The sequence below is a fragment of the Meleagris gallopavo genome, chromosome 2 (genome assembly GCF_905368555.1).
Source record: "Meleagris gallopavo chromosome 2, MGAL_WU_HG_1.1, whole genome shotgun sequence".
Classification (NCBI taxonomy): domain Eukaryota; kingdom Metazoa; phylum Chordata; class Aves; order Galliformes; family Phasianidae; genus Meleagris; species Meleagris gallopavo.
Window position 1 is genome coordinate 33,699,505 of NC_139405.1, and position 27,263 is coordinate 33,726,767.

The 27,263-nt window shown below is 39.4% G+C and overlaps 1 protein-coding gene across 1 annotated transcript in view; it reads right to left on the minus strand.

Moving 5' to 3' along the window:
- KIF26B (kinesin family member 26B) overlaps window positions 1-27,263 on the minus strand; it is a 279,410-nt gene that overhangs the window by 53,025 nt on the left and 199,122 nt on the right. The window contains exons 6-10 of the mRNA XM_085219592.1: window positions 12,940-13,146; window positions 10,731-10,824; window positions 9,222-9,484; window positions 6,365-6,548; window positions 1,769-1,928 (exon numbers count right to left, since the gene is read on the minus strand). Coding sequence (XP_085075718.1) covers window positions 1,769-1,928; window positions 6,365-6,548; window positions 9,222-9,484; window positions 10,731-10,824; window positions 12,940-13,146 — 908 coding nt within the window. The remainder of the gene's footprint in view (window positions 1-1,768; window positions 1,929-6,364; window positions 6,549-9,221; window positions 9,485-10,730; window positions 10,825-12,939; window positions 13,147-27,263) is intronic.

Below are 27,263 nucleotides of genomic sequence, written 5' to 3' on the forward strand. Positions count from 1 at the left end.
AAGCATCGTTAACATCATTTTTCTATTTCTACATTTTGTCTTCCCTTCCATCCATAGAAGCTACCAAGAAGGATAGACTTTTGATAAGCATAGACTAAACTGCATTTTGTGAACTGTAGAGTTCAAGCTATTTTCACAATACGACCAGGTGAATGAACCACAACACACTTTATGAATGTTTATATGCACAAATTTGTTTGACCCTGAATTTCAGTCTGACTAAATTCCAGAAACAGGAATATTTCTGAACAGCATGTTTTAAGACTAAATTGCCAAATAATTTTGGAAAATAAACATTAAAATTAAAATTACAAACAAACTCATTTCATCTTTATTTTCCAAAATAAAGATAAAACCAAAGAAGTAAAACTAGTCAGTATCTTACAGTTTTGAATGAATTTGAGAAATAACCATGTTTACAGCCTTCAAAATGGTTAAAAGGGTAAATTCAAGGACAAAATATACTCTGTGAATGATTTGCTTGGTTCATTCTCCATGTCATCATACTGTTCCCAATTCCAGTTCTGATACACATCTTCCATGAATGGTGACATTCAATGACAGTTTGATTAGAAGAGGTTACTGCAAGCCATTCCTATTAGGCTGGCTGTTACTACCTCAGATTTAGGCTAGAGAAGAGCAGTATCTTCCACAATATCAGAGACCTCTCTGAAAGAAAAACTCTGTGACTGTCTGGACTGGGTAATGTAGTCCAAACTTGCTTTCAATCCTATATACATGACAAATGGTTCGAGACAACAATAAAGAGAAATGAGTACAAAATTTATCTACCAAGTGAGTATTTCTTCTGATTTCCGAGAAGACATCTGCAATATCTGCAATAGTAGCAAAAGTCACTTACTGTGACACATAGGGCCTAATTCTTTTTTTCAAGTGAAAGGCCAATAGATTCAAAGCACATACAAGTAAAGTGTAAAGTACCTTTGCATCACAGTAATAATCCCATGGCAAAGATGCATGTTTATTGTGACAGATGTTTTTGAGCAACTAAAATCTGCATCATGAGCAGTAAAATAATGTCCCCTATAATTATTTCTCTTTTTCATGGGAGCAAATTTTGCCTCCATAGAACTAATACAAAACTGGATCTCAGATGCTTTGAAGCATTTGAAGGACGAGGGGAAATGGCCTTAAGTTGTGCCAGGGTGAGTTTAGGATATCGGGAAACACTTCTTTACAGAAAGGATTGTTAAGCACTAAATAGGCTCCCCAAGGAGGTGGTTGAGTCACCATCCCTGGATGTGTTTAAAAACTGTTTGGATACATATTACATATTGGACTACAGCTTGATGCATCCTCACCAGATAAAGAGGAGGGGAAAGGGGGCAGTGGCTGCTCCTGACTCCTCATGTACCCCTGAGGGACATGATTTAGTGGAGAGCTGTAAGAGTTAGGGTAATATGGTTCGGTCACGGTTGGACTTGATGATCTTTAAGGTCTTTTCCAACCTGAGCAATTTCTATGATTCTATGATTAAGATGCTTTTGAACAATCCTATAAAACAAAACTCTCATATGTTGAACTCTGACTCTCGAGATCTTTAAGACAATCCTAACATGAAATACAGTGTAGATACCAGACATAAGGTTAGATCAGGGTTCACTGAACCTTCGGGAGGTTTTTTCAACTGCCTCAAGAGGACTGCGCTGACCCCAGGAGTCTCTCTGCTTACCACAAGTTTGCCCCAGGGCCAGACAAGCAACTGCTTGCAAACATTCACTCATTAAGTGCACAGAATATCACTTACTTGTATGGGATATGTTTGCTTCCATTGACGAGGGCAAGGATGACATTGCCCAGAGCTGACAACGAGAGACAGAGGCCAGAGCTTCCTTCCCGGTTTTTGCTGAGCACTTTCACACAGCTCCCCAGGTCAATAAGGTGCAAGCGGCTGCGACCTCCAGACACTGCCATAAGCAAAGAAAGTGGATGGTTAGCATGTGCCTCCAACAGCAGTTTCCCAGGAAAGCAAAAGACTCGCCACGACTTGCAAAGAGGAGACAACCCAGAAACTCCTCCTAATTCATGGCAGCAGTAACAAACCATAAGCATCCTGTTAGTTCACCTTCAGACTGTATTGCTGTCCACTGCTGACTCATTCAAAAATTGCTGAGGTTTTCACTACTCATCCACTCCTGCAAGTTTAACTCTGGGGCAGGCAGTCAGCACTGTCGTTTTTTTTGTTCTCTAATATAGTTGTATTCGCCTATACCTGAGCTGGTTCTCTTTCCATCTCTGTGATTACTGTACTGATAGGAAAACTACAGGTTGGGAATTGCTGCTTGGTGAGCAGTGGCTTTGTGGTAGCTCCAGCTTTTCCCTTACCTTTCACAACTTGAGTAACGGAGATTCAGAGGAACCATGAGACCTGCAGGATATTCAACTTTCCTTTAAGCCTATTTACTCTTCCATTATCATTTGGGCTAAGACAAGGTTTGCTGTTGTAATGCATAGTGTAGTGTTAAAAACTTGTTCTGATCTGAAAGTAGTTTCTATAAAACTGGCAGCAAATCCTGGTTTTCCCTCTTGTTTACTCTATATCAATACCACTACACTTAAAATGAAAGGATATTACATTTGAAACAGCAAGCTTAACAGAGATTTGCTCTCGTGAGAAATCTATGGTTACTTTATGAACTCAGGGATGAGAACTATGCAGACTTTACAGAGGCGTTTCTAATTCCCCATTTTCTCAAGAAAATTTCCTAGATTTTTTTTAATTCTTTTTTTTTTTTTCTTTCAAATCTGATCTATGACCAGTTCTCCCTATTCTGAAGAGTTAGTTTAGAAGCAACCTATAGGAAAACACTTAAACGTTAAGAGCACTGTTTGAGATTCTGAATATAAACAGAAGCGGAAATATTTTCACATCTGTAGGCAAATAAATTCACAGCCATTTCAACACAGCACCTTAACTTATGCACCTTGCCCCCGAATAAGTAAATAAATTAGAATTGGGGGAGATCTGTTATCAAGAAAATACAACATTGGGAGCTACTACATGCTCCATGATGGAGACCTTAGAAGTTTCCGGATACATTTCTTTGCACTGATAATCCCTTAACAATCACAAATGTGTTTTTTATTGACAAAAAAGGTGATACGTCATATTATTTTGCAGACTTGCTCCTAAAGGTATATGAAACAACTAGCTGAAACTTCAAAGATGTTAACCTACATCCAAAAAATAAGGACAGAGAGAGATTTTGTTTTTCAAATATTGCAAAACACAAAGCTCACTGCTTATTAGCACTACCTTGTACTCTCTTTAAAAATACAAAGCCTTTCTGCGGAATGTGTTCTACAAAATTCTATAATTCTCATTCAGTTGTAGGTGACAGCTAATTAAGATAAACAAATAGAAGTGGACTTTTATGAAAAGAAATATGAATAAGGAGAAGGAAGAAGAAATAAACTAGGGGAAAAAAAGAAAAACAGAAGAGTAAGAGAAAAAAATAAAGAACAGATACGTAATGAAAAAAGAGCAAAAAAAAAAAGAAAGAGAGGAAAAAAAAGAAGGAAGATTTTTTTCTGTGAGGGTGGTTTATGCAGTGGAATTTGAGAATTATATTCCAACGGTGTAGCCAGCATCTGTCAACAGCTGACAAAATAAAGCACTTCTTTTAGGCTTTGTTAGTTTTTCAGCTGCATCAGGTATTTCGAAATAGAGAACTTCCATACATCAGACTGCAATGCTGGTAAAGTCATGCAGAGTATCATGAAAAGGAAGAGACAAATAAGTATCTGATTATAACAAATACTAGTGGCCAAACATTAGAAATGCTGTCCTTAAATCACATTACCATCTATTAAAGATGCCTGTGGGCATTTCACAACCATGCTCTCCGAGGTTCTCATGGGGAAGTAACCCTAACCTACACATGCACCAAATGCCTGAGTTCACTGAAGGAAGTCAGGCTTCCATACCATGCAGGCAGCTGCACCTTCACTGCTTCTGAATCTTTGCTTCCCCTTTAATTGTCCTCTTCTAAGACCACTACCTTCAGAAGGCTGATGTTAATTTTTGAGAAAACCCCAATGATTTTACTTAGAAAAACAAGTTTAGCTGCTACAGAAAATGACTGCAGATGACTTTACTGAATTATATTTAATAAATATTTCCGTTGCTAGGATTACCAGACATTGAGGAAACAAAACAAAATGAAAGCAATCACTGCCTTTTAAACTTCTGTTACTCTGATTGCACTCATAGTCCTACTGCACAGGCTGAGGAAACCCAGAACAAGAGAAAGGACAGGATCTTTTGCTCTTATTTAGTTTACAAGTCAAAATAAGACCTGTGTTTAAGATAGTTGGTCCACTTGCTTTATCTGAAAATGAGGTTATTTGTTAGGCAAGTTCTCCACTAATGTGCCTGGCACTATAGAGAGAAGTGTAACATCCTAGCACTTGTTTTCATCTGTGGCCACAGAGACTTTGCAGAGCTGAAACTGAAAAATGATGGCCAGTTTTGCCACAGTTCCATTTCTTTCAATGATGCTAAGCCTGCTTCATGACATTCCTGGTAATTAATCCAACCACGAGGTAAGTACAGTACTTATGCATTAATCTGGCCGTCATTGTTTTGTCAAAATCAAGCATCAGCCAACTTTTTAATCTCATCCTTTAGATGCAGTGTTTCTTTTTCTTCTTTTTTCTCCTAGCCCTTTTTAATCCTGTTACTAGAATCTGTATATCTCCACTGTCTGCATGCTGTTTTCTGAGAAGTACTTCATTACAGCAGGAGACACTGCTAATCACTAGGTGCCGTTTATGAGCAGCTGGAATTCCCCTTCATTCAATTATCAGCCAGATCTGACCCTGCCTGGCTTGAGAGGCCAGTCAGATATGAAAACCTGAAGACAGGAGTTGGCATGGCCAAAAGATGAAAATGTAACTGCAGTCAGTGGGCAAAACATGTTACATTGGAATTTTAAAGGATAGTGTTGTCTTCTTTCTTTTTTTTCTTAATAAGTCGTTATAGCCACAGGAAAATATTCTTTCCTGTTTTATTAATCGCATTTGAAAATAGTAGCAAAGGACTTTATGTAGGTATACTTGCCTGTAGTAAAAAGCAGGGAGTATTAAATAACTGTAATAATAATTCCCTTAAAATCACCCATCTTTATTCGTATGCACCAGTCCGTTTGAGCATTCAGTTTTCCTTTCCACCGCAGGGTGGTTAATTAATAAACCTTTAGTTAATTGAGTTTTCTGCCAGCCAGTTCCACTGGGGTTATTACTTAAACACATGCAAACCGTATTTCCATTTAGAGCAACTTTCTGGTTTTCTCTCTCACATTGTAAGTACAGTAAATATAAATTTTCTGCATTCAAACATTAGACATTAATGCTCCAGCAATGTTCGCCCGTTACACATAATTGCGTGCAATCTACTCCTTAATACAAATAAGCAATGCAGAGACAGAAGCTGAAGTATGCATATCTACAGAACCGCTTAAGCCCATCAATTCAAAAAGCAAAGGTGTCTTTCAAACAACTACTACTTCTCTGCTATACAAAAAAAAGAGGGCATAAATTTAACAAATTAATAACAGAAAAGTTTGGCTTTTAGATGGGGATGCTCCTTACAATACACAATTCTTTTATCACTGGAATTTACTGGGAAAAAAAACACCTGCATATATCTCCAGCTATAAACAATTAGGGAAACTTGAAACAGAAGGTAAATGTAATAAAAAATATAAATGGTGCAAGTCAAATGAAACTTTTGAAAATTATGACAACATGCAAGTAGACACAGCAGATACCATTTTCCTCATCTACAAGTGGGAAACAGAAATACTCAAGTCAGAGAGTCTTTATTTTTGGCAAAGAGAGGGAGCAAACCCTCAGGCTGGAGCCTTCAGAAACAGTTGATTTATAGTAACTAAGATGTTGTGTATCTCCTGGCAAAGCTGCAGTTCACGTATTGCCGAAATCAGCTCCCACATGCCTCTGTATTGAGCTGCTGGACTGGAATAGCCAATATGAGGGTGGCAGGGAATCCCCATGGCTACAATATTTTATCAGTGATCTCAACCCTGGAGCTATCAGTAAAGATAATTCTAAAAGCTAACCTGAAGAACACTTTTGCATGTAAACACAGTGCTGAGAACTAAGTCCAGAAAGGCAGTTCAACTGCTAACTGATGGCAATGATCCCTAGCGGCCTTTCACAGCCTTTGCTAAATCTTCACCAGGCGGGCAAGCAGTCTGCTGGACCCACCCCACAGCAGATCGCTGCTAATCCTTACCACTAGAGAACACTGCTTAAAATCCTACTCAAAGCCCATCTGTAGGCAAGTTTGGAGGAAAGAGAAGGGAGTGAGGGAGAAGCTTACTTCCGCCTTTGCCGCTCTTCTCCATGCGGTACTGGTAGATGTGCAGGGTGAAGAGCATGTGGGAGTTGCGGTGATCCTCCTCGTCACAGTCCCGCTGGCTGCCACGCCGTGAGGCGATAGCGGCATCCAGGAAGAAGGCGGCCTTCTCTGCTGTAGGGGCACGGAGCTCGCTCTGGTTCTGGAGCTAAGAGTTAACACAGGGAAGAAATTACCCAGAGGCTCCCACAGGAGTCAGTGCTATGAGACATCCACTGCAGTCAACTCATGCTGTAGAAAAGCCATCTTCTGATGGTACTGGAAAGGAGGAAGTGGCTTGTTGAATGACACCCTCCCAACACTGGCAGGAAACAGTCCTATGGGCTGGATAGATACATACATTTGTTCCATCACTTTCCCAGAATTTTAGTCCATTTATTAAAGTTTATTATTTTTGCTACATTCTTTTTCCTGCACTGGCAATCACTGTGTCCTCCTGACAGTTAAAAGAAAAATAAGCTATTGTGGATGACACATCAAATCCAACAGTTGGTGAAGACTAGCAGGGGCGGGGCCTGCATGTTACCTATCAGAAAGTGCTAGAAGAGAGCAGTCTGCAGTTAAAACTGTGAGATAACAGGATTGAATCATGTGCTCAGCCCCACAGCAAGTGAAGAGAGGCCACTTTCATGTCCCTTCATACAACATACCCATGCACCTGCACAAAAGACAGGACAAACCATTAACCAGAGCAAGACAAGTAGTGTGCATACATTCCCATTTGCTGGATCTCAGTCGCTGCCACCAGTCTGCTCGTATCTCTCCGAAGAGATAGACAGTGTAGGAGGGCAGATATAATTAACCCACCATGATGTTAAGGAATACATGTGTGTTTCACATCAACTAAGATTTGCTTGCCAATGGAAGGCAGATGTAACAGTGCAAACTGATGGCATCAGTTTTAACAGTACACAGAATTGGCCCTCAGCCCACAGGATAGACTTGTTTTGTCTGGCATAAATACAGTGATGAATTCCCATTCTCAAGGTTTTCTTCCCCCTACTGGCTAATAGTGCTAAAAGTTCTCCCTAAGGAAGACAGTGCTCCTGTCTCCCTTTGTGGTAATTAATCAGCCTGAGGCAGGATAATGCCAAGGCTTTGCATAGGATGAAGTAACACAGCTGCAGGCTGAAGGGCAAGAAGGAGTTAACATAGCAAGCAGAAGGTAAGCCATTCTGTGGATGGATCTCACTTATATAAGCAACAAGAGAATGTGCATACTTGGAAAGATCCAATGACAAACAGTATGACTTATGGTGATTATTCATTTGCTATACACACTGCTGATTTTGCATATCTGTATGGTTATAACGTCTTCCCTTCAATGGAGGATTTTGAAAATTCAGGTGTAGGACATGACTACAGAACATCACTTGTCTTACAAACACACACAAAGATAGGTTTTGGTCCTATTTTAATGCAGTATTTTATGCTGCAGAGAAACATAGACCTCTCATGAAGCTACCTTTTCTCCAATGACATAAAATAATTAACTTAGTCTATGGCTCCTCTGTATATATGTATGCAAAAATAGGCTACTAGTATCATATAAGTGGAATATTTATCATTAATAATGTTATTGTGCTTAAATACCTTTGTGAAGAGTTTAGCTGTAAGGAAGGGTCACACAGCTATGAAACATATTAGTATTCTATGCTAATTCAGACCTAAATTAGTCATCTGTTACCCCAATGGGAAATGTGAAGAACTTGAGTTCTCCTTTGTATACTCTCTGTACTGCACCCATTACTGGATACCAGGGAGTGAGATCTCTTATGACAATGTAAGCATTTCATAACACACTAAAACCAAGAATCAAGTGAGCATGAAAATTCTAATTGTCATTTAAAATGACAAAAAACTTTCCAGTCCTTGAGTAAAATGGGAAGTTTTTCTGTGGCTTCACCACAAAGAGATAAAACACAAACTTTATTACTTGCTGTTTAAAATCTCATAATCTACAACTTAAGGGATGTGAATCATGACTGCTGCTGGAAACAGGGTGCAGACAGAGTCTGTTCCTTCCTCCCTTCATTTTCCCATACTTGAAGAGAATTGCTTTGCAGTTTCTGGATGGAAGCAGCCATTACATTTAAGGCTAAAATAAAGTACTCATGTTCCATCCTGCTATTTTGCCCTCTGTCCATCTGGTCATACAAAAATCAGATTCACTCCATCACAGACAACAAGTAGAAAGCAGAGGCCTTTTTTGTCTTCCAAATCAAAATTAAACATAAAGGGCTTGCTGAGCCTGTCTTGTGGTTTCCCAGGAAATACACGAGCCAGTTATTCATTCCTGATAAACCTCCAAACCTGAGAAGAGTTGGAGTTATTCTTGGCTTGCCCAACTCAGGAATTTATATCTTGGCAGCAATTAATAAGTAGCGATTAATGCTTCCTACAACACTGCTAATGCAAGTGCTATAAATAATGTTTACAAAGAGATAAACAGCCATATTAATGGCCTCCAGCTATTTGTGCAGTACTGTAAATATTTTATCCTGTTGTTTTACAAAAGAAAGAATCACACTTTTTTTTTTTTTTTTAAATGAGGTGAATTTTTGTTTGCAGTAATGCTTTCACATTTTATTGCAAACACAAGTCCCTGCTCAACATCAGTTATACCAGAGGTACAAATATTTAGGCCAGGAGAGCAGATGGCCATGCAGCTGCAGGTCATAAAGATCTTGCATGCTTTAAAGTAAACACTTTCAACTCTATAAACTTTACATTCTGGGTAGTTCTTGAATTTGGACCATCTCAATAGATGAAAATAAAAATCATAATACTTGTTTTCATGTAAATTGAAGACTGGATTCACCTGCATGCCACAAATGGGGTCCTCACAAAGGTAGACACCTGGAGACTGGCCATCCTGCAGGCTTCCTGTAGCCACTTCAGATAACAGGTCTCTAAGATTTTCTTCTTTCCCCCACACTTCCACTGCGGAAATTCGGACTGAGAAGCGCGCTCCTGTCTTCTCTTTGCGTTCATTAATCAACTTGAAGAGCCAGGAGATGGCACAAGGGATTATGCCGAGGTTTTGCATGGAATCATCCTTGCCGATCATGGTGTATGACTTTCCTGTCAGGAATGGGAAGTCAGAGAAAGTCTTTCATAGCTTTCTGCAAAGTGATCTTATCATACACAGCCTCATGAAAACAACTTCTACACTACAAAAAGGACATTCAGAAAAGGGAGATAGACAGACAGACCAATAATTTATAGAAAATGGAAAACATTTCAAACTGACAGATGGAATCTTGAGTTTCTTTCAACAAACTGTTATCTCACGTATTCCTCTGACATGCCCCATGCAGGGTATAGCAGGTCCCTACCACTCAGCACAGCAGCTACTACCATGGCTGAACAGCGATGTAAACTGAGCAGAGCAGGAATGCCATGGTCTCTAAAATGCCCTGTTTTCAACACTGTGAGTGCAGTGTATCCTGAATGCCATTTTAAAATCATAGAATCCTTAGAGTTGGAAGGGACCTTTGAAGGCCATCTAGTCAAACTTCTCTGCAATGAACAGAGACTTCCACAGCTAGATCAGGTTGTCCAGGACCTGATCCAGCCTGACCTTAATTCTCCAGGAATGGGGCACCACATCACTAGGCAACCTGCTCCAATTTACTACAGAGCTCTACATTATCCCTTCTTTGCTTTGTTTTATTTCATACACTGAATCTAAGTGGAAAAAGACCAATGAAAAAGATATTTTATATATGCATCTGTGGCAACTGCTGGGTGTGTTCATGGTTGGTGCACTGGTGAGGACAACAAAACAACTGCAGAGATTCAACTCAAGCTCCAGCAAAGCCCTAGCTGGGTCACCTCTCTGGACACTTGTGAGACATCATTAATTGGTGGCCTTATTTTCCATCTCACCTACCATCTAGACTTTGGGAAGTCAAAAACATTAAACATCCAAGTGCTCATTCTACTGTTACTTCTGCTTGGTGCAGAGGCGTCCTGGAGTTAGCTGTATAAGTGGTCTTGATTCTAGGCACACCTGTAAAATTATAGGTCTCTGCTGGATCATTAATTAAGAAGATACTAGAATACTAAGAATTGCTATAGTAATAAGGGGACTGAATGAAGCAACAACTCAAGACAATCTCTGCTTCAAAGAGCACGTTGTCCAGCATTTATGCCAAATTGATAGACGTGTAAATGAGAGGCAAAGGTGTGGTGTAAGGTCATGCATGCAACGTATCAGCAATGCAAAGATAAATGAAGGTTTGTTTTCCCTAATCTAAAGTATTAACAATCTTGGGTTACAAATGTTCACTTTGTTGCTCAGATAGAGACATTTAATAATACCAACCAAGTTTGGCATGGCCAAAGCAGAACACGCAGCCATCTGCACCGTTGACCACTGACTGGATCACCTCAGCCACAGTACCAGCACATACTTCAGCCTGTCATAGGTACAAAGAAAGAAAAGAGAGGAGAGGAGAGGAGAGGAGAGGAGAGGAGAGGAGAGGAGAGGAGAGGAGAGGAGAGGAGAGGAGAGGAGAGGAGAGGAGAGGAGAGGAGAGGAGAGGAGAGGAGAGGAGAGGAGAGGAGAGGAGAGGAGAGGAGAGGAGAGGAGAGGAGAGGAGAGGAGAGGAGAGGAGAGGAGAGGAGAGGAGAGGAGAGGAAGGAGAGGAAGGAAAGGAAAGGAAAGGAAAGGAAAGGAAAGGAAAGGAAAGGAAAGGAAAGGAAAGGAAAGGAAAGGAAAGGAAAGGAAAGGAAAGGAAAGGAAAGGAAAGGAAAGGAAAGGAAAGGAAAGGAAAGGAAAGGAAAGGAAAGGAAAGGAAAGGAAAGGAAAGGAAAGGAAAGGAAAGGAAAGGAAAGGAAAGGAAAGGAAAGGAAAGGAAAGGAAAGGAAAGGAAAGGAAAGGAAAGGAAAGGAAAGGAAAGGAAAGGAAAGGAAAGGAAAGGAAAGGAAAGGAAAGGAAAAAGAAAAAAAAAGAGAGAAAGAAAGAAAGAAAACTATCAACAATAAGAAAATTCAAGAGAGTCGTTTCAGTATAAATGGTCATAAAGTTATCAGTGCCCCAGATACCATGCTGAAGTATCAAAAGGTCTAATCCTGCTCATTTCATTTATGTGATCAATGCTCTGATGGTAGTGACATTACTTATGTAAGTACATGAAACAGGACTTTTGTTCTGTCAAGGAAGTTTCACTTCACCAACATCCTTTCTGGAGTTAAACAAAAAACACATCCTGTAACGAGACAGAGGGATGCAATTGGTTTGTTAGAACTGCCGAACTGCCTATTAAGAGACTTTTTTTTTTTTTTTTTGTAAATTAAAAGGCAAATACTGAGAAATATTAATAGGCCCTGTTACTTTCCCAATTATGGACTGAATTCATTTTCACTAGCAGGTAGGTAAGGAATATAAGGGGAAAAAAACAGCCTCTGGTATTAGCTAGGTAACATTTCTTAGTTTTTCTCTACATTTTTATGAGTCTTTGTTGCCTTTAGCAGGAGTAGACTCCATCCCAAAGCCTATAGCAGTATTTTAAGAAGTAAAACATAAATTTACACTGTGCATTCTTAGATTTAAGGTTCAGGCACTCTGTAATGTCTTCAGTGCTTCTGCAGTAACTAGCTATCATTACAGGGTTAAACAAAATCAGAAATAGCAGTTTAGGGTTTTCTAGGAAGTATTTTATTTTTAACAGTAAATCACATAAATTCTCTTAGTAGATATCCGTTATCTCCCAGGTATTTCTGGTCCATATAACAGTAAAGGTCACAGACTAACTAGTATCAAATTAATCCTGACCATAACCTGAACTTTTTTACTGCCTGAAGACAGGGCAGCCTTAAAGAAGCACCCTGTGTGTGACAGTACATCATATCCCTGAACTGTGTCCAGGCAGTAGCCTGGGAAAGCTAGCTGCCTAGAACAGAACTTAGTCAGGATGGAACTACTGATCTGATCATACTCTGATTCTTCTGCTGGACCCGTATCCTAGTTCTGTTTAGTTCATGGGTACAGAAGCAGCATTGCAGTATTGTTTTCTAATTGTACTCTGAAATGTTACTTTATTCTTTTACTGTCTTCCTCGTGGCATTTGGGTAACATGGTACATCAAGTCAAGGTCTAATAAAAAACAAGAAATCAATATATACATGATTAGAGATTTGTGGACTAAAATCACAATCTTTCTACTGTTCAAATAATCCTTGACTTCATAATGAAGAGAGCATTGGATTAAAGAACCACAGTTCTGATCAGATTGCTGGATACACCAAATAATCAATTTAAAATATGCAAGTTACTAATATTCAGGATTTGCATTCTAGGCAACAATTAGCACTTTCACTGCACATATGCTTTTAGGTGCAATTGTTTACAGCAAGGAATAAAGAAAGCAAACAATTATTTAGATATAATCTAATAAATTTATTTCATTATTAATGACATTGACAAAATACAACTCTAGCTAACTAATGAAAGTATGGCTATCACAGCTGAAATCAGTTTGGCTCTGGTGCACATTATTGTTTAGATAACTATTTTGATAATATTTTCCTACCTGTGATGCATCCTGGGGGAAAACTGCATCGAAAGCAAACATCTTGGGTGGAACCTGGTTGCCCCTTTTCTGGAAAGCATTCTGACCTCCACAGGTTACTGGGTCATAGAGCGTGATTTGCTTCTTACGGGGGTCAACTTTTAGGAAAGAGCTGGACTCAGACGTGTCTCTGGCAAGCGTGGAAGAAATGCGCACCATGACTTTGACCTGTCAGCAAACACAAGAAGATGACCTCATTTGATGAGCTGGACTCTGATGTGTTGAATGAACTTACCATAACACTCAACCAAATCTTACTAACTTTACTGTATCCCCATGGAAGTCAGTGTAAGACACAAGAGTGATTACACACAGAATTTGGTCTAAAATGCCTACTACATAAAGCCAGAACTGTCTCTACCTAAATCAACAAGCAGTTTGTGCATACAGAATTTATGAGGAATCTCATGGTGCTTTAGTGCCCCTGTTACTCAAGTACAATGAAGAGGTATTGCATCACCCTGTCTTACTCTCAATATAAATTGAAAAGTAACTGTACCCTAGTGGGCCAATTAAGAAGGCAGGAAGGTAATCTAGACTGTTAAGCTACTGGAATTGCTCTGGTTTCTGTGAAGCAGTTTGATCAATAAAACAAGCACATAAAAGCCAGATTTGTAATTTACACCTTTCAAATTCTACCCAAATTCAAAAAGATGAACTGCTCAGTTTTAAGTGTCATTAACAAAGAGTTGTGAAAAGAGTCCTGTTTTAATGGCCAGATTTTGAAATCATCATCAAGAGAGTGGAAAGTAATACGCAATAAAAGATTTGTTAAAACATGTTAGCTCACAAAACATTAAATGACTACATAATAAGATATTTCTATGACAAAAATACTTCTCCATGGATTTAATGAGATTATACTGCATTCTTAGCTCATTTAGTAAGCAATTTAGATGTAAATAATATGGATGATTATCATAAATTCACTACCTGCAGACAAATCAGTTCCTGAACTTTACAAGGCAAACATCACCTCTCTGCCAGGCCTTGCCTTCTATTCACATCTGCATTTATTTTGTTCTATAGCAGACTAACTGTCACATCAGCCAGACAGCACTTTTACATAAATGTTCTTCAACTGTCAGTTGTATCACATCCACAAACAGCTAGCATGCAAGTGACCACAAAGAGACACTTCAACACAGAGTTGGTACAAAGCCACTGTTGAGATGGCAGAAGCACACTGGGAGGAGGCTATAGCTTTGAAAGCTAGATGAAAAGCTGAAGTTCCCGATGGCCTCATTGAAACTCGTGTTTTCTGTATGTATTATCTTAATGCTTGTCTGAGCTCATTCCACATTTAAATAAAGCATCGATGTGGAGAGGTCAAATCTGAGCATGTATTTCTTACACAAGTTGTCTGAAGACAATGGAATGAGAATAGAAAATAATCTAGATTGTTCAGTACTTTTGTGATGTCATCCTTACATGCCTATGAGTCAGTGATAATTTGAATCCTATTTTAAACCACGAAAACAAGATGTCACAAGATGTCATTAGATAGCAAAATGGTTAATCTGTGCATGCGACTCCAGTTTTACAGGATTACTTGAGGGGAAAGAAGAATACTTCTTGAGTGTGAATAGGTTCTCTTCTCAACTGCTCAATTCAGTTGTTTATGAAAGCCAATGCCTAGCAAAAAAAAAAAAAAAAAAAAAAAGCCCTTCCTACTATTGCATTTCCAGAAAATCATATAAACTCAACCTAAGCAGAGCTAATTTCTATGGGCGACAAAGGCCACCAACACCCCTAGACAACCCAAAAAAGCTGGGCCTGGTTTGTATGTTTATTGCAGCTCTAGTTGACCTGGCAGCTCAGAAGGGAGACACTAATCAAGTAAGCGTGGAAGGGAGGGAGGACAACACTGAGTTCAGGAGGAGAAAGAAAATAAAGCATAGAATTATAGAATATTTGAGGTGAAAGAGACCCATGGGGATCATCAAGTTCATCTCTTGGCTCCACATAGCATCATCCAAAACTCACACTATTTCTAAGAGCATTGCCATTCCCTGTGAGGAGATGCAGCCACCACGAGGTCTGCAATATCAGTCCTCATCAGTTTTTCTATTTTCAATTTTTGATGAGCTGGATTTTCCTACTGTATACTACTTTTTTTAAACAGATGTCATTTATTAAGAGTACTACACTGATCTGCTTAAAACCAAAATAACTATCATTCTCCAATTACTTCAAATAAAATTCTTGTTCTGCTTTAGAAATCCATTTACTTATAAGTTCGCGTACATTTTGGCTGCTACGAATCCATCACCTCCAGATCTTTGATCATTATGTGTGAAAGAAAGATAAGTGAACACACTGAGGATAAGTTTCTTCAGGCTTCGTACAATGAAAAGCAGGCAAAATTTACCAACATTTCATACAGAGACAGTCTAAGAATCCTTTCCAGCCTCCAACTGCATGGGCATTTCATTTCAACTTCAGCTATCAGTCTTGTACCACAATAGCACCACCAACTTGGGTCCTGATTAAGCCTCTTCACACAAAACCAGAGTAATACCTGTCACATACAACTGAAGTATTACTGCAAATCCTCCTAACTTCCAGCAGCTATAGTGACAGAAGCTCAGGCATCACGTTTGACTTTCCCTGGAGTAAAAGACCAACTTAACTGAAATCCTAAAAATTTACTAGCGTCAGATAAACTGAATGAATCGCTATAAAAAAAAAAGGAACTCATCTCAGAAGCCCCAGAAGATGTCTAACAGCATAAATTGACCAGTCAGCTTTTCAACTCTGGCAAATACAGACATTTCTAAGAAAAATATGCTGTTAGCATGAACCTTTCTATTTCCTGTGCATTGGGGATTTTTATTTTCAGATCTAATTTTTCCTGGGGTGCTGTGGCAGAGGAATACTACAATGACTATCTGCGGGTATCCTGCCAACTGGATCACTTGTTCTGAAGCTAGTTGTATGCAGCTGGTACAAAGAGAGGTGTGTACCCAGGCTCAAAGAACATGCAGTTGCAATTAGATAGACACTTCATTATTAAATACCACTATGCACATTACCTACACCCAAGGACTCACGCAAACATTTCCCAGTAATGGTTAGGATGACAGTAAATCAACTAAGCAACAGCATTAGGAACAGTGGAAAAGGATTGAGCCTCCTGCTCTGCCATTTCATAGTCTTTCATGCAATTTATGACTGGGGGTAGCGGGGTGAGGGGTTCGGAGTCCATGCTGGCTGCTGCAATCACTGCCATAGGGAAGGCAGTGCAAGTGTGGGAGAATGTAAATTCAGTCAGGTATGGGGATAGCACAGGAACCTAATGGACTTTATAAAAGACTTCAATTAAAGGAACAGGCAAGTTGAAGATCACAGTGCTGCTCTGGGGAAGGTAGAAGTACAGTACGGTTAATTTGAAGCTAACTGAACAGTGAAGTTTAAGAACTCTAATACTTTATGCTTGCAATTTATATTTAAATAAACCGTAAATTGAACTTCTTCTTAAGAAGAAAGCAGGTTTTCTGCTTCACTTCCTATGTGTTATTACCGTTTTAGACTAATGCTACAGTTCTCCACTAATCTCTTGTAATTGAAGGGTTTAAGAGATACCACTTGTGATTAATGGGACCACTCTGTCTGCCAGAAATTCTTACTTGAATCCCAGTGATCGGGCCTTGGCAGCGCCCAGCCTTAGATGCACCTCTGACTGTTTCTGCAGGGAAAGATGAAAGCACTCTCTCGAGACGTGCTGAAGATAAAACAAACAACCTGGGCCTAATTTTGATCTAAGCTTACAATCTTGTAAATCTGGCTGAACTCAGCTAGAATTAACCTAGCTTAAGAGTGGAGAGAGAATAAAAGAGAAGGTCACTTGTTCTGCATCATTATTGTGCCTCTTCTAGGACATAAACTCACTTCTTAATTCTGCTCACGCTGAAAAATTACCGTATTTTCTCCTGTGAGTTCACAGGGTCTGATTTGACAGCTATTCAATCCAGCAGTACCCGCATTTCCTCCACTAGACTACCAGGTTCTACCTGCAAAGAATTGATCTGTTCTTGAAATTTGTAGTCATTTACCCCCACAGTATTACTCCTGAGCAGAGTTTTTTCATATAAACATATATATATATATATATATGCACACATAATGTGCATATTTAAATTACATAAACAGTTTTTTAAAAAATGCACAGATATTTTCTGTATCTTTATAGGTAACTTTACACACACACTTTTATTTTGTATACGGCGATTGTTAGCATTACAAAACTACTGTTTCTTCCTGGCTATCCCTCAGTAGCATCATGGGAGCTCTGATGTGATACCACAGTGCTTCTCTACCATAAAAATAAGTGCAGAGCTTTTAATTGCTTCTATTGCAATTTCTGATGCATTAACCATATTTGTTTGCTTCTTCCTTTTATATCTCGCACATCTCTATGAGCACATCAACTATTTCTTGAAGATGGTATTTGCTAATTGCAAAATTTTTTCCCAGTAAACACAATTTGTGACCTAACATATACATTTTGTTACATTCCTTCTCTGAGGAGAAGGACAAAGGTTCAGCAGGCTCTGTAAATTTGAACAAGTGGTGCCATTGGAAAAAAAAAAAGACAAAAAGACAGAAAGAAAGACAGAAAGAAAGAAAACAGCCCAGCCTCAGCAACTGACACTCCTGTGTCTCCTGTGCCTGCAGGGGTCTGTCTGCAGGACCAGCAGTGAAGTGAGTGTGGAAGAGGGGAGAGAGGTAAGCTGCATCAAATCTGTACCAAAGACGGTTAACTACAAACAGAGGCTGGAATGAGGCAACAGAAGCAATGGGAATATTATCACTTCCTTCTACTCTTGCCTGTAAGATTTCATTTGGGGTTCATTTATCTAATTACTGCAGGGATAGGGCTAGACAGCTGTTGCTTTGGGCACTGTTCTTGCCTTTACGAGCTGTTTTTCTCATCAATCATTTGAGCTGCTTCTGCTGGATGTGTGCTGGGTAGTGGTGGGAGGCAGGAGCTGTGATGCAGTCACGGGTGAGACAGGCCAACCGGGGCTATTGAGCTGTATTAGCACTCCATCAATGTAATGGCAATCACTGGCTGCAAAAACAGACTTATTGGAGGTTAATGAAGAGTGGGTTTTGTAATTTCTCACTGTTACAGTTGTAAATAATGGTGGCAGGCATGCATTTTTGTCTTAGCAGCCACAAAATACTACAGCACAAGAAAATCTATGGCATCCCAACTGCTTAAGCACATACATCTTTAGTGTGATGGATGTAAAGCTAGAAATCTGTCTACAGTGTCCAGAGAATATAGAAACGGCCTGTTAAGTATTTTAAAGGGTGTGCCTTACAGATCATGAGACAATTAACTGATTGTGCTAAAATGAAATGTGGACCATTGAGATAAACAGACTAAGAATGAGACAAGAATGAAACAAATAGATTGCATGAGTGGACACTGTTTTAATGGAAGTCCCTTGGACACATCTAGCAAAAAAAAAAACCAAAAAAAAACAAAAAAACTTAGGGCAAATTATGCTGATGTAAATTGATCAGGAATGTATGTGCACAAGCCTCATTCTCAGTGCTATTATTTGGCATGGAAAGGCTGTTACTGTTACTGCAAGCAGCAAAATATTGCCTTAGAAAAGCAGTGGAAGCAACTGAAAAAAAAAAAATTATTAGGGCTCACAGGTCTCACTTTTTTTTTTTTTTTTAAACAATTGTACCTCTGTTTTTTTCTCATGATTGGTGAGACTACCAATTAAATATTTCCTTTACTAGCTCATTAACCCCATCCTGCATGGCAGTAAAACTGATTTGCACTTCCAGCAATAATGGAACGTAGTTTAAGTGTATTGCAAGCAAACACCAATAATATTGTTCTTATCTTGAGAACTTAACCTTATCAAATGCATGATGCATCTTTATTAATAAACTCAGTCAAATCTGGTGTGAAATACATTTTCAGGTCACAGGGCATGGCTCAGTGACCTCTGTCTTGTTTATGTCAGCAGTAGCTTTGAGTTTTGATCCTATAATTTGGTGTAGTGATGCGCACCCAGCCTGCCTGAAACCAGCATCTATGTCCCATCAGCCCAGTCACTCAGCTGTCGCATTGCTACTTCAGCATTTGTTAGATTACCAAATTACCATAAGGCACTGCAATTTTGTTCTGTTCTTAAAAAGAAGTCATACGAATCATCCTGTCACGGAAGCAACCTTTCCCTAAATTTCCCTATGTGCCACAGACACTGTATGTTCCTTGTTTTCCTCTACCTTGTTTCTTGATATTTGAGGGATATTTGATTTGATATTTGAGGGAAGTCTGCACCTCAGACCTGCACAACTGGAACAATCTGTGTTTTCATAAAATCATAGAATGGCCTGGGTTGAAAAGGACCACAATGATCACCTAGTTTCAACCACCAGACCAGGCTGCCCAGAGCCACATCCAGCCTGGCCTTGAATGCCTCCAGAGATGGGGCATCAAGCAGGATTTTTTTGCCTCAAGTTTGTCTCAAGCAGGAAGGGTTTTCCCAGCTCCCGATGCTCTCCACATGCATTCAGAGAACTGTATCTGCAACTACGATGGGGTCAACAACAGCCTAACTCAGATGATGTCTGGGGGTAAATTTCACCTTTTTTTGGAGAATATCCTTAAGTGGCACTGTTACCGGTACGTTCGTAGGAACAAAAAACAAACAAACAAAAAAAAAAACACCAACAAAACAAACAAACAAACAAACAAAAACCAAAACACACAACAGAAGAGTTTTCAACAATCCCAAATGAAAACACAGGATCAGCTGGCAAACCTTGTCTTCTCTGCCGTGGATTTGCAGATATGTAAGTGTAAACATACCGGTAAAGATAGCAAATGCTTTACTTAAGCCTCTAACATACTACTACTGAAAAAAATTTGCTCTGCTTCTCTCACTCTGATAAGAATTTATTTTTCTGAGTTGAGTAGCAAGTACAGCTGGCTGCCGTGAATTTCAAGTGCCCCCCATTTCCTTGGCATCAGATCTCTACCTTTCAAAATCAAACAGATATTTTGCTTTACTTCAGTAACCTTTTACAGTAGAACTTCCCGCCTCCTTCTTTCTTCCTTTTTTTCCTACTTAATACAACCATTTCACAAGACTCTTCAGGTACAGAATACCTATCTAGCAAATAAAACATGACAATAACTGTCCTCTGGCATTTTGTATTCTCTGATACAAAATGGCTAACACCTTTTCCTGTAACTCTCATTCTCTGATATGGTAAAGCTATATCAAATGGTCTAGTAAGACGGTCTTGAAAAAGCAATCTAGTGCCTGGGGACCTTGTTATCAGTGCACAAAGATGACTGAGTGCAGTTGCACAGGAATGCTTCCTGCTCCTTTTTAATTTACATTACACTCCCAGCCACAGCACACTGCTCAGCTTGTCCATACTTTCTTTTGAGTTAAATACAAGAAACTCAGGTGGTACACTACTGATTTCATAATCAAGTGATTTGTCAAGTGTTGTTCTCTTCATATTCCAGCCTGGTTTGGCATCTGCAGATCCTACAAGATGATCAATAAAACCAGCAACCACATCTATGGCACCAGTGAGACAAACCTTCCTAAAGCTACTTCTTTCCTCTATCTCCTGATCAGAGACAAGGCTGCATTGTTCTTGCTGCCTACATAGGGCTATGATTGGCCCCCAGAGCACACAGGAGCAGGCAGTGCAAGTCATTTAGCTCTTTCTTATAGGCAATGTTCATATCCTGCTGCAGTACAGAAAGACTATAGGGATTTTTGCTTCAACCACTCAGAGTTTCCTGTAAGAAATCTACCAACACACTAGAACTATGCTGGTTCCATTGCCACAACAACTGGTGTGGACCGAATACAACAGCAACATCAACAGTAGCATACCTCATACATGCTCACTGATAATTAGGTTTGCTACATTGATTCTAAGAGACCCAGTTCTCCTTTCTGTGAAGCTATGGAAAAGGTGAAAGAATGTGGCTCAGCAATTTTAAGCATGCAGGTTATGTCTAATTAGAGAGAGGGTGGCACTGAGGGCTTCACATTATAAACTTTCTCAGGAGAATGAGAACTCCCAGATGAACAAGGCTCTCTGTTTTTTGTCTCAGGAAACAAGAATTTCTGTGGAGAGAACTCAGATAAAAGACAAAGATGCCTTTGAGATGTCTTTTCAGTGCTACAGGGACAAAGCATATACAGGTATTGCACAGAAGATGTACAACCACAATTGTAGGCTTTTTCATTATTTATAAAGATGATCCCCATGACTGCATACAAAAGAAGATTTGCCAGTCTGCACATAATGCTATACGGCATAGCACCATAAATAATGAGTCACAGTGCAATCAAATAAGGATTTACATTATTTAAGCCAAGCTGAAGGAGGTGACAAATTGGACTTTAATGCAGATAAATGCGGAAAAAGATGTGGAGAGCTTGGGAGTGGCAGTTGGTAGTGACAGCCAGTATACAGAAGAGATGGTTTATGGTACTGACTAGGAAAAATATTTGGGAATTCATGGGGAGAAAAAGAAACCTAAGGAAAGCAAGGGGCTGACATTACTGAAGATAGTCCACATAAATGGATACAGTTATCATACTAGGTGAGATATCTAATATACACCTAAGTATTCAAAGTAGAAACCTAGTCTCTAAAAGGGGAGTATAACCATACAGCAGTGCCGTATGGCATGAAAGATCCAGTCAAGACTTCAAGGATTAGAAGTAGATACTTTAGCAAGAATTAACACAATATAACATCATTTATTTCAACAATAATTCCTTACTTACTTGGAATTATATGTGATCTGAATTTGACCTTTGTTAGGAGCAAGCATGGAAAAAAGGAAACTCAAAAAAGGAGGAAACAATAAAACCATGTTTCTGACTCCAAGCAATGAAAATTATTTATCTTATTAGTAAACCTTCCACCTGAAGACCCTGAAGGGCTTTGCAAAGGCTTTTGACAGAATTATGACCTATTTACGATTGCACTCATTTTCCAACTATAGAAATAAAGCATAAGAATAAAGGAATCATCCAAGATCTCATCCTATATGACTATATGAACTCTATTTCTTCCTCTTCCTATGCCATAACCATAGGCTATAATGTTTCCCAGGGTGTAAATATTACATTAAATATAACTTCTCTTCCATGTTATATCCTGTTTAATTCTGCCTGCATGATTCCATTTTGGCAGTGGTAAAGGGAGTCACAATAGCTACAGAGCAACAGCCAGGCTCTTAGAATTAATGAGATCCATTTGTAACATTATATATTACCTATAATTACAAATACATTTATTGAACCTTATAAGAAATCTGTGGAACAATTTTTATGCTGGGCTTGATTCTGCATGCCTCCAAAATGAAAAGGATTATTTACTGTGCTTGGGACAAGAGAACAAAAGACAAGACTCTACAAACTGAGTCTAAAGGCTCATGTAAATCTGTAATATACCATCTCCAAAAGGGATAAATTCTGTGAGCCTCCCACTGCTGCAGGCTGCACTGACATCCCACTGGTCTTCTGCTGGCTGTGCCAGGCCAGTACTCCCATGGCTCACCATGTTGCTTGTTCCACTTCCTTCATTCTGCACTATACAAAGACACAAACTGGGGGGAACTCATGCTATCAGAGGAAAGCCACAGACCACGATGATCCACCTTGTGGATCTTGTGCTCTGCACCAAATCTACAGTCCGTTGGGGACATTACTGTGATTTGTGGGATGCTGCAATTCCTTTTAGGTCTGGAGAGAGGAATACTCCCCAAAAGTCTCCACTGAGTACATACAGCTTATCAAGGTTCTTTCCTCAGCTCCTCCAGATTCCCTTTCTGATGCTCTCTTCCTCAACTATTTTTTTAAAAAACCATCACCAGCTGAAGCCTCACTCAGATATGGGATTTCTTCACGATCCTCCTTCTGTCTGCAGCTAGATAAGCTAGCCAAGAATATGAAGGAGGAAGTCTGAGGGAGGGATTCTAGTGACCGAGATTTATTTCTGGTCCCTCATCTTATCATACCCCTGAGTGTGCATCCTTAGGCAGCATTCACACCTTCAGGAAGTAACAGAAAAATATCAGACTTCTATTTTCAGTGTTTCTCTTTGTTCCATTTTTTTTACTCCTTAACTGCCCACCCTTCCTTCTTTCACTTGGTGCCCTCATAATCACTGGTTTTCCCTCTTTCCTCACTATCCACATTTGAGGCTTTAAGCAGTGGGAATAACAGTAGCAGCCAGTGATAAATTTCAGGAAAATAATGAAAAAGACAGCAACCTTGAATTGATATTACCCAAGAGAACTCTCCTAGTCATCAGCAGTTTGCAACTTGGAAACACTGTGAGCAGGAATCTTCACCTTTAGTGACTCTCAATGACTTCCGCTTCCCTGAATTCCTTGTTTTTTTTGTTGTTTTTTTTTGAGTCTACATAAGCTTCTAGCACTCTCAGCATCTTCTGCCAAGGATTCCTATCCCTTATCTACATCTCTCTCTTTTTCTTTTTGTTTAGTCTGCTACCTGCTTACTTTTTTTGATGTTGCCCAGTTCTTTCAATTAGGAAAGAGAACTGCCTTAGGCTGTCTGTATCACTATGAGTTGCACAGCACTCTATAATGTTTCCCTTCACCTGTCTGTGATGTAAGCAAAGACTCTCATGAAGAAGTCCTCCATATATGTTATTATTTCTATTGCTCTTTACCTCTTTCAGCTCCACTCCATTCTTTTTGGCATGGCACACAACTTCTGTGGTACAAATGTTCAATAGATTTGTTAATAACAAAGCAGCACACAGAGCCTTTTTACTTTGTTCTTTATTCCTTTTTAACTAGTCTATCATTCAGTTGCTTTCTAATCAGTAGAGAACACAAGAGTTGAAATTCTCCATGCCACTACAAGGCACAACAACCTGACTCTTATCCCTGAAGGCAAGTAAAGCAAAGAAATAATGCCTGAGAAAATTAGTTTCTAATACCTGAGGATCAGTAAACACATATCCTGGTGGTACAAAAATCCAAAGACATGTTAGTTAGGTCTACACTGCCAGTGCAAATGATCCTGGCATGCAGTTCCTGGGCACGGACCTGACTACAGGTATGGTGCAACTCATCTCCAAGGAAAGAAATCCAGGTACACAGTCAAGGAGTATGCCCATCACTGATTCCAGTCCATCTGACTACACAGCCAAGGTATTAGGGCTAGATAACGGAAGTGATACCAAACTAGACAAACACACAAACAATCAAAAAAGAAAGAAAACTAAGCAAGAGCCCCCACGGGAGAATTAAATAAAAACAGTTCTTAGACAAATGTAGCTTGCCTCATGGCACAGGAAGCCACTGACTTCTTTCACGCATAGTTGTGATTAACTGCACAGCATTGCTACTGACACTTACTTGATGAAAACATTTCCGTAGAAGCAAGAAATAGCCAACAAAGCACCAACATGCCTGGTGACTCTTACCACTAATGATCTCATCCACTGCTTTCTGCCTTGTTAAATGTTTTGACAAATAAATAATGGTAGTGTTTGTGAATGAACTGAGTAACTATAACCACTTGCCCTACTATGAATATCTAGTGCTTGTTTGCAGTCTTTGCACATGCCCTTAGAAGACATTCTGCAACCTTAATTCAAGCAAAACTTCCATTTTTTTCAACTTAAATGCTATTTCCTGATGCTTGCACACTTAACCATGGAACCTGAACATTGCTTTAATGCTGATGTTCACCAAAGAGTAATTCATTATGTTATGTGTAGGTTAAGGACTGTGTAATTCTTCCTAGCAAGTAGCAGCCTTTAATGAATAGCACTTGATCAATAATGCAGAATTCAACATTTGAGAATAAATAAAAACCCTTTTTCATGAGGGGTGTCTGTACAAAATGTCAAAACCATTTGTCAAGGGTCCAGACTGATAGCCCGCAGCTGCTGTTCACAAGAACAGTAAAAAAAAAATTTTGCTGAGACCTCCAAATATGTTTTTTTTATATATTGAGCATAATTAGCTTTTTCCATAATCAAAACACAATATAAGGACTTATTGAGTATGAACACTATGGTCATTACCAGAGGGTTTTAAAGCAAAACTTTGCCATACTACTACTTTGTCTCTTAAGTTGCTAGTTATAAAGGATCAATCTGTCTTGGTTTCCAGTTACACCTTTAAAACACTCCTCACTGTAGCTGGCAGACTGAGCTGCTTCATACAAATGCAAAAACACACTCATATTCAGGTTTCAAAACCTTGGATTAATAAGGCAATTGGACAAACATTTCAAACCAAGAGAATGATAAAAATGCTCCCACTTCCTGATATCTAGGTGAAGCATGTCTCAAAGGAGTAAGTAGTTTTGACTGTTATGAAAAGCTAATGTTTTTTCTGGTAAATGATCTAACAGAGAAGTACATGGCAGCTTCACTTTCTTTGCTGATAATGTACATCCAGCAATAGCAACAATTAAGGGTCATAGCCACCACTGATAAACATGAGCAAGATGATGAAAGCAGAGGTTCACTGAAGTTTCCTTCAGTCCTGCATAGCATAAAGAATGTAGTCATAGGTGCCCAAGTGATCCTGTCTTGTCAAATCCTAAGTCTAGTCCGATCAGGTTTCTAGATATCTTACTGATTTGAATAGCTGAGACTGTAATCTCATGCTGGACCCCCCGAACCCAAGCAAGGTCCCCCACACTGCAACTATTGCCAGTATGGGGACTGTATCACCCATGGATAGTTTCTAAAGATCAAGCTTGTGATCACTTAGGAATCACTCAGGAAGCCTTTACCTTTAGCTAGCCTGAACTACACTAATGATTTATTTCTTCCTGATGCAGACAGAAAGAATGATCTGGTGGTACAAGTACAAGAACTCAGTGAAACTGGGCAGGCAGCACTTCTATGACTCCCTCCTCCTTCTTGGAGATGGGAGACAGAGCTGGCTACTTAATCTCCTCTGTGCTCTTATCAATTCCAGTCTGGACACAGTGATGTCACCGTGAGACAACGAGGCCACACCATTCTCAGAACTGAGTTCCCTTGATTTAGAGACCTTGGTGCCTTTGGTGGGTAACAATTCCTGCAGAGACACCTCATCGCTACTGATACCAGTGGAGATATCCCAGCTATTACAAAGAAGAATTTGTTCCGAAATCCATCTCTTTAAAAAGTCCTTTTTCACCAGCTATAAAAATTTCTATGGTAACATAGACAGCTATTTGTCATGGGTGGCACCGCATGCCAGACAACGGCTATGAAAGTAACAGTCAGTGCACAGGTTTCACAAATGATGGAAGCAACTAGTCTTCTCTCAAGCAATAAAAGGATCTTTCATTTTAAGATAATTCATCTTCCATGCCTGTCACTACCGTAGCTTAGTATCAAGGAAGAAATGATCTTTGATGCCTTGTAACGTTTTGTCATTCAGCACAAAGAAGAGAGATTAATGAAGACAAAAAAAGGTTGCTTTTTTTTTTTTTAAGAGCCATCTTCCCACAATAGATTAGGGGATAGACAGAACAAACAAGCAAGGTGAAATACGTCAGAAAGATAAAAGGGAGAAGATATCGTAACAAATAACACACAGTGATTTCTAATGCGCAGCATAACATGAATCTTGGTGAAATATTCACACTCCAAATCTAAATGTGATCCTCAGTCAGCTCTGTATGGTAGGCAGAGAGACAGCTCTACTGCCTGCCCATCTGGTGAAGGATGGTTTTATACCACAAAGCCAGAACAAGGTCTGTCTTGAAGTGACACTGCCTGAGTACAGACTGATCGTATACATCAGCATCAAGTGTGAGAAACACAGAAAGAGAGCATGGTCAGGTTTGGGACAAGATCCAAATGAGAGTCAAGCCAACCACAACAATATTCAGATTTTTCACTGGTGGAGCCAAAGCCAAAACTTGGATCAACTTAGATTTTCCTCATTTCTTTCACCACATAAAATCCTTCCAAATAGTTCCTGGAATTGGCAATACCACATTTAGACTGAATGGACCAAATATTTGTCCAGCTGGAAAGCCTAAGATACCGTTGCAGACACAAGGGCAAGTGTTATAATGAAAAATTAACAATGCGGACTTTTAATTGGAGCCACTTGTCTGTATCCCTTGTTGACCAGCATTATAGCTTTTTTTTTTTTTTTTTTTTTTTAAAAAGACTGTCATCACAGCACTCACCTGGGAGGCAAACTATGCATCACTGTGCTTATTTCTTTAATAGCCCCATACTTTTTTATTCTTATGTAGTATCTTTGCTATACAAGG